The sequence below is a fragment of the Argentina silus genome (genome assembly GCF_951799395.1).
Source record: "Argentina silus genome assembly, chromosome: 2".
Classification (NCBI taxonomy): domain Eukaryota; kingdom Metazoa; phylum Chordata; class Actinopteri; order Argentiniformes; family Argentinidae; genus Argentina; species Argentina silus.
The window spans coordinates 2,944,181-2,956,639 of NC_139656.1; the positions used below are offsets into that span (position 1 = coordinate 2,944,181).

General features: G+C 44.3%; 1 protein-coding gene and 1 pseudogene across 2 annotated transcripts; both read left to right on the top strand.

Moving 5' to 3' along the window:
- Positions 1–4,019: 4,019 nt before the first annotated feature.
- Positions 4,020–4,958, top strand: LOC310800985 (olfactory receptor 52Z1P-like; the record flags this gene model as incomplete). Its single annotated transcript, XM_083664890.1, has 1 exon — positions 4,020–4,958. The coding sequence occupies one exon, from the start codon at positions 4,020–4,022 to the stop codon at positions 4,956–4,958; it is 939 nt and encodes a 312-aa protein (XP_083521016.1).
- A 1,119-nt stretch (positions 4,959–6,077) lies between these two features.
- LOC310821834 (olfactory receptor 8U1-like) lies at positions 6,078–6,873 on the top strand (annotated as a pseudogene). The gene is made up of 2 exons: positions 6,078–6,671; positions 6,798–6,873. The product of its transcript is annotated as an olfactory receptor 8U1-like (transcript).
- Positions 6,874–12,459: the final 5,586 nt, after the last annotated feature.

A 12,459-nucleotide genomic window follows, 5' to 3' on the forward strand; every position in this document is an offset into this window, starting at 1 on the left:
ATACATGAAGAGGTTAGGGTCAGGTCATCAAGATAGATGTTGCAACACATAACACAAGAATGATGTAATGGAAAAATACTAGGCTAGGAAAGGACAAATCAGAGTAGGTATATGTTTTCTTCAGCAGGTCAACTCGTTCCCCAGAGGGAACGGACCGGCGATATCTCTACCTGGAACGGATCGAGTGTCAGGGGCTGGGACCAGCCTAAAACACCAACGAGAGAAGAGCCAAGTCTAAACCGCGGCTCCTCCCCAACCAAATAGCCAATCACAATCACTTTGTTTTACCGTAAATGCTTTGTGTGACATTTTGAATGTATCCATTTTTGGAGGGTTGGTTACAGATTAACAGCTTGCTGACCGTGATTTTCTTCGCCAAAAGTGGTCCTTGTACAAGCCTAGAAGTTTGTCTTCTCCTTCAAATAAAAAACACGTTTTCACACTGTTAGCCTGTTCCCCCCACTTCACTATTATTAGCCTGGCTCGCTCGCATTCACCACACTAGCTGAGGCTACGCTAGCTCGCTAATGACACAGTGGTTGGCTAGTATAAACCCACACTAGGTAATTACTATAAACCACTACCTGGCGACATTCTTTGTAGTTCCTTTCAGGTTCAGCTTGAGTTTGTGTCAGTGCGTGTCAGTGTGTCGACAATACAAGTGTTTCTACTGGCTCGTTTCTGTGCATTCTGCGCTAGCTAGCATACACACTTGTAACACACTTGTAACACTGTTGACAGCCATTTAGGGGATTTCCACTCCCCTGGCGATAAGCTTCTGTCTTCGCTACTACCCTATGCGTGGTCGGATTCGTCGGCTACTGCGGGGAGGTGGGTGGTTGTAGAAACAGGCTTATGTGGTAATTGAATAACCCCAGGGCGTCAAACGTATGTTTGCTGTGCCGTTGTGACAACTGTGAGAAGTTGTGGGTGTCTTACGACAATGAATCTCATAAAAAAAAAACAGTTAACACCCATCATGAACACATTAACCCCTTTCTACAATCACCCATTGAGCGGGAGCACGTGGCAGTTCTGTCACACACACACACACATGAACACATTCCAAAGTTACATCTGCTGAACGTGTTTGCCTATGATGTTTGACCTATTGACCATGTTCAATCAAGATACATCCTTCTTGGCTGGGAACAACAACACATCATGGTAAATTGGCTGGGAACAGCAACACATGCGCGTATGTGCACATTCCAAAGCTGCATCTGCTGAACAACTGTGAGGATTGACCTAGTGACATTTAGGTCATCCATCAAAGTAAAAGCTTTTGATGTGAAATAAGCTACACCCTATTTACTACTGAACCGAGTAGACTGAAAGAGAACCCAATGCAAGTTAATGTATCCTTAATTAGCATGTTTGAAATTTCATACCCAAATCATCTCAAATTCTCTGAAGAGACTCAATTACTTTAAATGACTGAGATGATTTGGACATGACATTTCAAACATCCTAACTCAGGGTCCATTCACTTGCATTGGTTGTTATTTAAAAATGCTAACAATTATCTGTCAGTTACAGTGCCCAGATAAACAGAATTAAAGCGTGGATTGAAGTCTGTCTTGACTCCTCTCAGGGTAAGGAACCAAATATGTATATTATTATATTATAAAATGTATTATTTGCTTATTTGTTTTGCTTTCCCTCAACCGACGAGAGGTTTCTACACGACAGGTGTAGTTTATTCGCTGTCCATGCATTCTTCCATTGCCTATAGTTGTATTCCCATGTATTCCTACTCCTACTGTATGTCAGAAAACAATCGGCACGTCCGAGCCTGGTCAGGTCTTTGAGCTGCTCACACTATGTAAGTACCGACATCCTGGTCCTAGCCTAAGTTCTTAGGATTTCGACCTGATAGTCTGGGATGGCAAAAACTTGGCAAAATGGTGTAGTGTATTCCCAGCATTAGATCAGCAGGTGGAGACTGTTGGAAAGAAGTGGCTGAAACTTGCGGGGGACAGTGATGGAATAGGAAAACATAGGGATTTTGTACTAGTTGCTGAGGGGGCTTATACCCGGGTTGTAAACTTGGTGGGTGGACCCATTCACACTGAACTTGACCTGGGAATGACCTGTGGGTTACCTGGGTCAGTGCTCCGGTGTGAATGGTTCAAATTACTTTGTCCATGGATGTGTTTCTGGAGCCTACATGTTTTTTCTAGTGTTCTTATAGTGACATTATAATGGTAAGAGTCAGAGGCATACAGTTTGGCCATATTTTACACTGGAAGCCATATTAGTGCCATGTAACTATTAATATTATGTATTTTGATTCTAGTTCTGATTCCTTTTGCTAACATTGTTTAAAATTCTGAGAATGCTTCGAACTGCTATTGGTCTCTATTCCCAATGGCTGACATGGCAACCATGGAATTACTGGTGTGTCATGTTAATGCTGGTCAACAATTGAGCTGCTGTTGAAACTGTTGCTTGGAAACAGTTTGCCCTTCAGAACAGATATGACGTGCCTAGATGTTAGGAATATAACTTTACTGAATCTCTTGAAGTCTTTGCAAACTGTACGGTGGCCCAAATTAGTGACAGCCCGCCAGTTAGCCTGTTTGCGTAAAGTTGTTTTTCCCAAATCTATATTTCCTCAAGGACCACTGACATCACTGTCATGACTCAAATGTTACAGAGGATGTACATGACTTGTCATCACATTAGGGGTTTTAGATAAAAGACAGTGTTCCTGTTTGTGCAGTCAGAATGGAGGGGTGGGAGAGCACCCAGGAATCTGTGGAAGACTGAGGAACCTGATCAATGTTAGTTTGATATTTTACTCTTATTTCAATTAATATTATTTTCATTCTACTTAGCATTCTTTTGTGTTGTTTTTGTTTGCATTTCCCTCCAATAATAATAATCAATTGTTCATTTATTTAAGTACTGTCTTGCTAATTATTTGTTGTGTATGGAAAATCAGTCATGTAGGAATTACAGTACGTGAAAGCTAATCTATTGTTCAGAGAGTAATTTCTAGGGTTCCAGGTACTCCTTGCCTCTGGAGCTAAGCAGGGTCTTGGGCCAAGTTGATCCTTGATGTCAGACCAGGTTGCTGGAAATGGTGTTGAAGGGCCAGCGGGGAGCCCTAATCCCACTGATATAAATTAATTTAAAAAAATATGTCAGTAATCGAGGATATTATCCTGCAAAAACAGTGTCGTCTTAACATCAGGTATGTTAACATTGGTGCCCTGGCTAAATGTCCCATCTGGCCCTCATACTCTCAAGGCCATCTAGTCAACCCCAGATTTCAATTGGCTCATTCATCCCCTACCCTCTTCCATAGGTGGTTGCTGCAAATGAGAGTATGTTCTCAGTCAACCATGAATTCCAGTATCGAGTTTTCAAAAGTTATTAAGTATTTGCTAAATAATTTCATAGTATTTGCAATCATGCAAAAGGATGTTCTACCGTTTTAATTTTCTCTTGACAGATGTATTGTTTAGACAGGCACAATCTGGGATCTACGAATATGTTCAAGGGTCATTCATTAGACATCAACATTTGCTTAAAAATATTGTGTGGATGTCATGGACTGTCTGTTCTTACAATCTAGAGTGTGTATATGAATTCCCCCAAAACAACTGGCGGGGTGCAGTTTTGTTGAAAACCAGCATTAGCATTGTGACTGCCAATAGCCCCTGGCCCTACCATAGATTACTTTTTCTTATGATGACTGATGGATAGATGATTCACTTACTTAAACAAATGTATTTGTTGTAAGTCGCTTTGGATAAAGGCGTCATAAAGGCTAAATGCCATAAGTGTAAATAAAAAAACAAATCCCAGATTGTGGCTTTAACAATGATACCATTATCTCACTTTTACTTGTTTGGCTCTACTTTTGCTCAAGCTGTCAAATAAAACATGATTGATCTCAGTTAGATATGAAGTACCTCAAATCAGTATGTTACTTGAGGAGGTCATTCTTTGCACATTTGTACTTTTTTTTTTCTCTTCTCCCCTCTCCTTTAGGATCTGATCTCCATCAGATGGAGAACCACACATACAACATGCACATTTTATACCTGGAGGGATTAAAGGTCACCCCCCAGTCCTCCTACCCTGCCTTCATCTTCCTCCTTTTCATCTATATCTTCACCATGGTGTCTAATATCACCCTCATAGTGCTGATCTCCATGGAGAGGAGCCTGCACCAGCCCATGTACCTCCTCCTCTGTAACCTGCCTGTCAGTGACACTATGTCATCTACTGCCATTGTGCCTCGTGTTCTCAGTGACATTTTCATAGACAGCGCAGACCGCTCTATCAGCTACAGCATGTGTGCCCTCCAAGCCTTCTTTGCCAACCTCCTCGCCAGCTGCTCACACACAATACTTATAATCATGGCCTTTGACAGGTACGTGGCCATCTGCAACCCCCTGCGGTACGCTACAATCATGAACAACAGAATGGTGGTCTCACTAACTGTGGCTGCCTGGGGGGTGGCCTTCATCTTAATTTTCATCCTTATACTCCTCAGCATCCGCCTGTCAAGCTGCAGGGATAGGGTCCTCCACCCTTTCTGTGACAACGCCTCACTTTTCAAGCTCTCCTGTGAGAACCTGAGTATCAACAACATATACGGCTTGTTTATTACTGTGCTCATCCTGGGCTGCTCCTTGGGGTCTGTGACGCTGACCTATCTGAAAATAACTATGGTGTGTTTGAAGAGTAAGAACAGGGCATTGAACAGCAGAGCCCTGCAGACCTGCACCACACACCTGGCCGTGTATTCCCTTGTTCTGGTGTGTGCCTTCACCACCGTCATCCTGCATCGGTTTCCTCAGTGGTCCGACCAAAGGAAACTGTCATCCATGATGTTTTACGTGGTTCCACCTGCACTCAATCCTGTCATCTATGGCCTGCAGACCAAAGAGATCAGAGAGAGGATCTTCCAGATATTTCAGAAAAATAAAGTGACTGTATGATTGTCAGTGAGGTTTGGGGAAATAAAAATGATATGTTCAAAATGTGTTATCCAGCTTGACCCAGGGCTTTTCTGCATAATTTGCACATAAAAAAAGCAAAATAAACTTTTAACCCCTTTTTATGTGAAGATATGAAGCGCAATTCATTACAGCTAATAGGATCCATTCGCTCATTGTTACTGCTGGGCACTGCTTGGACTGCAGTCTCAGTCCCATCACTAGTGGAAGTCAACTATAGGTTTTATGTATATCAGCGTATTTTACTATAGAGTTGAATCATACTTTTTTTTTTTCAGAGTAACAAACTATTCTTTTGATATTTTACTCTTATTTCAATGAATACTATTTTCATTCTATCTAGCATTATTTTTTGTTGTTTTTGGTTACATTTCCCTCCAATAATAATAATAATAGTAATAATCATTAATAATGCATTTTATTGTAAACCGCTATCTCACAGACCCAAATGGTTTATTTAAGTACTGCCTTGCTAATTATTTTTGTTTGTCAGTCATGTAGGAATGTACGTGAAAGAAAATCCATTGTTCAGAGAGGGTTCTAGGTTAAGTCCTACTGCTTGCCTCTGAAGCTAAGCCTTGGGCCAAGTCAATCCTTGATGTCAGATCAGGTTGCTGGAAAAAGGCCAATAGGGAGCCCTAATCCCACTGATATAACATTTCTATGACATTATCCTGCAAAAACAGTGCCATCTCTCAGATGAGACGTGAACCCAAGGTTCTGACTCCGTGTTGATCTTAAAGATCCCATTGCATTTATCATAACAGCAGGTGTGTTAACATTGGTGCCCTGGCTAAAGGCCCATCTGGCCTTCATACTATCATGGCCATCTAGTCAACCCCAGATTTCAATTGGCTCATTCAGGTGGTTGCTGCAAATGAGAGTATATGTTCTCAGTTAACTATGAATTTCAGGGTACAGTATCGCTAGTTTTCAAAAGTTATTTAGTACTTAAGTATTTGCTAAATCATTCCATAGTATTTGCAATCATGCAAAAGGATGTGCAATCTTTTTTCTGCAATCTTTTTTACTTGATTCTTTGCACATTTGTACTTTTTTTTTTCTCTTCTCCCCTCTCCTTTAGGATCTGATCTCCATCAGATGGAGAACCACACATACAACATGCACATTTTTTACCTGGAGGGATTAAAGGTCACCCACCAGTCTGCCTACCCTGCCTTCATCATCCTCCATTTCATCTACATCTTCACCATGGTGTCTAATATCACCCTCATAGTGATGATCTCCATGGAGTTGAGCCTGAACCAGCCAATGTACCTCCTCCTCTGTAACCTGCCTGTCAGTGATGCTCTGTCATTTACTACCATTGTGCCTCGCGTTCTCGGCACCTGCTCACACTCAATACTTATGATCATGGCTTTTGACAGGTACGTGGCCATCTGCAACCCCCTGCGGTACGCTACAATCATGAACAACAGAATGGTGGTCACACTAACTGCATATGCCAGGCTTCCTCCTTGTTGGGATCCTTGTGGGACTTAGCATCCGCCTGTCAAGTTGCAGGGATAGGATCCTCAACCCTTTTTGTGACGACCTCTAGCTTTTCAAGCTCTCCTGTGAGGACCTGCTTATCAACCACATCTTTGGCCTGGCTTTCACTGCGCTCATCCTGGGCTCCTCCATGGGGTTCGTGATGCTGACCTTCCTGAAGATCACTGTGGGGGGACATGCAGCGTTCGGCCTGTAGAGGGAGCTACAGGACCGTGGCCAGGGTTGTGTTGGCGAGGCTTCGTGGCACACCTGTTGCAAATGAAGCCTCGTTGGCTAGTGCTTAACATGTGTGTGCCTTTGTCATTTCAGTAGAGGGGCTGGGAACGAGACGAAGTTTTCCCCGAGACGACGACTGGAAAGTCACGAAACGTTGAGACGGGCTTGACCAAGATGGCGGCGCGCATGCATCGCGACGCTCAGTGTCTCTCCAGAGTTTGCGAACTAGTAGTTATTTGCTTGTTTATCTTAAGTATTCTCGCTAAAAACAGTTTAGCGTTCATATCGTACAGCCGACAAGAACTTCTGGACATCGGTTCCGGCACTCCAGTCATCTTTATCGACGATATACCCGAGATTAGCAAAACAGCGGGTCCAGCTAACTCCGCTACACCGAACGGAAGAGGCCCCAGACCGGCTCGGAAACGAAAACACAGGCGAGGGAGCCGAGGTGGGCTGAGAGCTAGGCTAAAGCTAACTCCACACCGACTCTCACTACCTAGCCTTTTCCTTGCAAATGTTCGTTCCCTGGCAAACAAGATGGATGAACTGCGGCTGCGGATCACCACCCACAAATGGATTATGGACTGTAATATCATGGTTTTCACTGAAACCTGGCTCAACAGCGAGGTTCCCGACAACGCTATCGAGCTAGCAGGGCGCTGCATTCTCCGAGCAGACAGAACAGCAGGCGACTCCGGTAAGACCAGAGGTGGAGGTTTGTGCATTTATGTTAACAAGACGTGGTGCACGGACACTACCATCACCGAGAGTCACTGCTCAGCTAACCTGGAGTTTCTCATGGTTAAGTGTAGACCTTTCTATCTGCCCAGAGAGTTCACGTCTACTGTTATCACGGCAGCCTATATCCCCCCGGATGCTAATGCTAAGATTGCTATGAAAGAACTGTATGCTGCCATTAGCAAACAACAGACTCTGCATCCCGAGGCAGCCTTCATTGTCGCGGGTGACTTCAATCACTCCAACTTAAAGACTGTACTGCCCAAATTCCACCGAAATGTCTCTTGCCCCACCAGAGGAGACAGGACATTGGACCAAGTATACACCAGCATGGCTGATGCGTACAAAGCCGTTCCCCTCCCCCACCTAGGTCAATCAGACCACCTCTCATTGTTCCTACTGCCCAAGTACTCAGCACTCATCAAACGAGTGAAACCTACAGTGAGGACAGTCAAGGTCTGGCCAGAGGGAGCTGACACAGCGCTCCAGCAGCGTTTTGGAAACACTGACTGGGGTGTGTTTGCCACTCAGGCCACCCATGACTCCCACACGGACATTAATTCATATGCCTCATCTGTTTTGGACTACATCAATTCCAACATCAGCAGTGTCACCACACTCAAGCGGATCACCACTTTCCCTAATCAGAAGCCATGGATGAACAGTGAGGTCCGACTCCTGCTGAAGGCACGTGACACTGCCTTCAGATCAGGGGATGCTCGGGCCTATAGCTCATCCAGGGCTAATCTGCAGAGGGGCATCAAAAAGGCCAAGCACAACCACAAGCTGAGGATAGAGGATCACTTCAGAAACAACTCTGACCCCCGACGCATGTGGCAGGGCATCCAGGCCATCACTGACTACAAACCATCTAACACCTCACCCCTCTCCGTTGACGCCTCCCTCCCTGATGAGCTGAACCACTTCTACGGCCGCTTTGACAGGGACAACAAGGAGGTGGCCATCAAGGCTGTGCTCCCTGCGGATCACCAGCCCCTCACTCTATCCCCCACCGACGTGTGTGCGGCACTGAGCAGGACTAACGCACGCAAGGCTGCTGGTCCTGATGGGATCCCCGGACGTGTCCTCAGGGCCTGCGCTGTGCAGCTGACTAAGGTTTGGACTGACATATTCAACCTGTCCCTAGCCCAAGCAGCTGTCCCCGCGTGCTTCAAAACCACCACCATCGTGCCGGTGCCAAAACACTCCACTGCAACGAGCTTAAATGACTTCCGACCAGTGGCACTCACGCCCATCATCATGAAGTGCTTCGAGAGGCTGGTCTTAGCTCAACTCAAGACCTGCCTACCACCCACACTGGACCCCTTTCAATTCGCCTACCGGCAGAACAGGAGTACAGAGGATGCCATTTCAACGGCACTTCACTCCGCCCTGTCCCACCTCGACAAGACTAACTCTTATGTGAGAATGCTGTTTATTGACTTCAGCTCAGCATTCAACACCATCATCCCCTCCAAACTGATCTCCAAACTCAGGCAACTGGGCATCAACCCCTCCCTCTGCAACTGGATTCTAGACTTCCTGACCAACAGGCCGCAGTCTGTTAGGCTTCACAACCACACCTCCTCAACCCTCACCCTGAACACCGGCGTTCCACAAGGCTGTGTGCTGAGCCCCCTCCTTTACTCCCTCTTCACCTACGACTGCACACCTGTACATGGCTCAAACACCATTGTTAAGTTTGCAGACGACACAACGGTGATCGGCCTCATCAGCAACAACGATGAGTCGGCCTACAGGGAGGAGGTCCAGCACCTAACAGTGTGGTGCAACGACAATAACCTGGCTCTCAACACCAAGAAGACCAAAGAACTCATTGTGGACTTCAGGAAGTCTAAAGCTGGCGCACACACCCCCATCCTCATCAACGGGACTGAGGTGGAGCGAGTCACCAGCTTCAAGTTTCTGGGTGTCCACATCTCTGAGGACCTCTCCTGGACCCTCAACACCTCCACCCTGATAAAGAAGGCTCACCAGCGTCTCTTCTTCCTGAGGAGACTAAAGAAGGTCCATCTATCTCCTCAGATCCTGGTGAACTTCTACCGCTGCACCATCGAGAGTATCCTTACCAACTGTGTCACAGTATGGTATGGCAACTGCTCGGCATCGGACCGGAAAGCACTGCAGAGGGTGGTGAAAACTGCCCAACGCATCACCGGTTCCTCACTCCCCTCCATCGAGGCTGTCCAGGGCAAACGATGCTTGCGTAAGGCACGCAGCATCGTCAAGGACATCTCTCACCCCAACCATAGACTTTTCACCCCACTCCCCTCCGGGAGGCGCTACAGGTCTCTCCGCACCCGAACCAGTAGGTTCAGAGGCAGCTTCTTCCCTGCGGCTGTCACCCTGCTGAACACGAACACTACACCTACCTGACAACCTACTACCCCCGCAACCCCCCCCCCCCCCCCCCCCACCCGGACAATTGCACTATTGCACTATTACTCCCCTCCCCTGCTCTTACTCTTACTCAATACCACTGCTCTTCTGTACATACCTGTCCATACTGTTCATACTGTTCATAATGCACATAATGCACATATCCTATATTTTCTTTAATACTACTGCACATACTGTAGATACTTGTTTATACTGTTTATACGGCATTCCATATTTATATTTATTCTGCATCTACCTCATGTTACTGTTAATACATATATACTGCTAGACTGCATTACCTATACAGCTCATATGCTGCTACACTGCTCATACTGTAACTATTTATTCTGCTATAATGCTACTGCTACTCACATACTGCTATACTGCACTGCTATATATACTGCTTATACTATACTATATTATACTGCACTACTACTGATCATATATTGCACTACCTGTAAATACTGTTCATTGCACTTTCTGCTATTTTGCACTTCTGGTTAGACGCTAACTGCATTTCGTTGTCTCTGTACTTGTACTCTGCACAATGACAATAAAGTTGAATCTAATCTAATCTAATCTAATCTAAAAAGCCAAGATTAAATGTATATGCCAATAAACGGGACAAAATCCCTCACCGACATACTGCGTCTGCCTCTGTGTACAACGGACTTTATTACAATCACTATGGTGTGTTTGAGGAGTAAGAACAGGGTGTTGCAGAGCCTGAGGTGGTGTCAGTTGAGCTGTTTTATGGCCTAAGATTAGGCTATTGCAAAGGGGAGTGAGAGTGTCTGCAATTGTCTTTGGTTTTGGTCTTGGGCCCTGATGCAATACCTGATAAAATTACGTGCCTGCCCATCTCGTCCAGGTAGGCTGTACTGATCGTTTCAGTCCGTATTAATTCTTTGAAATAGGAACGAGACCCAACCCCTGGTGAAGTCCCATCGGATTTGAGCTGAATCATAGCTCTACAACAAGAGCACAGCCTCCCTCCACACATGTCAGATAACAAACCCCAGCCCATGTGGACCATCAGGTGGCCAAAATGCACACGGAGCAAAAAGTAATGTAAAATGTATTGCATAAAAATGGGGTCCTATACTAATTATTTAGGAACATGATGACAAATTGAACATGAGCAGTTATCCACAACAGGGTGGTTGTGTGATACGCTATATAAATCTGGGCTAGGTGGTGAAAACCTGAAGCGGGTCGTTAGACTGCTTGCACCCCATTGTTAACAAATGGGTGGGGGAAGGTGAATTCGGCATTGTAAAACCCATTTTGCGCACTATGCACAATGCCCTACATAGTCATCTCTGTCACAGCCATGAAGCAGAGGCATGGAAGAGAAAAAAATCTTCTCTGTCTCATCTTCTTTTCTATTCAGTCATAATCCTGCTGAAACCCCAAATGCTTAAACCTATCTCACATGAAAATTCCTAACTTTATTCTGTAATCCGTAGAATCAAATCAAAGTTTATTTATATATATCTATTTAGCTTGCGTTATCAAAGCTGACTTGTGCTTATTCATGTCAAATTGTCCCTGCTGCGCATATGAGAGAATGTGTGATGACTAAAGCAAACAGTATGAGAGTAGATAAGGACATTTCAAAAACACAAGTTGGTCCCAGTTAAGATAACTTGATATTTAAACAATTTTCTCTTCATGTCCCTGTAATTCATGACCTGATCTGCTAATCAACTCTTTGGCCAAATATATGAGATATTCAGTCATTTGTACAAGGAGTAAATCTATCTAGCAAACTTTGCAAGGCTTTGCAATCATAAACTATTATCTCTCTCATGATTATTCTCGTGATTATTTTGTTACAAGGAAGGAACACAAATGTCAGCACTGTCAGTAATTTCTACCACAGAAGGATGGATCTTTTCAAACATCCTTCACAGCTTTTGGCTCCACCCGGAGGTGGCTTTTTGCAGCACTTTACACGTCTTCACAACTACTACTGCTGCAGTAGCGTCATCATGAGGTAGTCCACCTCTGCAATCACAACATGTGTATTTTAAACAGTCACCTACTGTAGGTATTTTCCGACCAACTGGTCCCACTTCTGCATTCAGTTTTTTTATTCACATTTTATTCACAGACAAAATCTCTACCCCAGATATTTACCAAGACACTATTTCCTTATTCTAAAGAAGGATATGGGGCTGTATAGAGGCTGCCCTACCTTCTATAATTATCACAGATCAGACAGATTTAATTAAGTGAATGTGTATTGTATTTAGTTTTATATTTGCATGGTAGTTTCTGTTGTATTACCATACACAACTGTGATCGATCAATTTGTTTATGTCGGTGTTTCATTTACCTACAGATATAAGGATCTTCTGAAGGCAAACTTTACAAAGTTACTGTGACACAACAAGACAGACTTTTAATGTTGGTCACTATTACCTTTCTCACTGTCTGGGCACATACTGTTAAAATTAATATGTTACCAAGGTTCATTCATTTATGTCCCAGAATTTTTTACCCAAGTCCCTTTTCAACAAATTATCAACTCCTTTATTTGGAATAAGAATACTCCAATGTAAAGTCTTTCTTCAGAGGTCTATATCGGGATACATTTCTGAGGCTATCA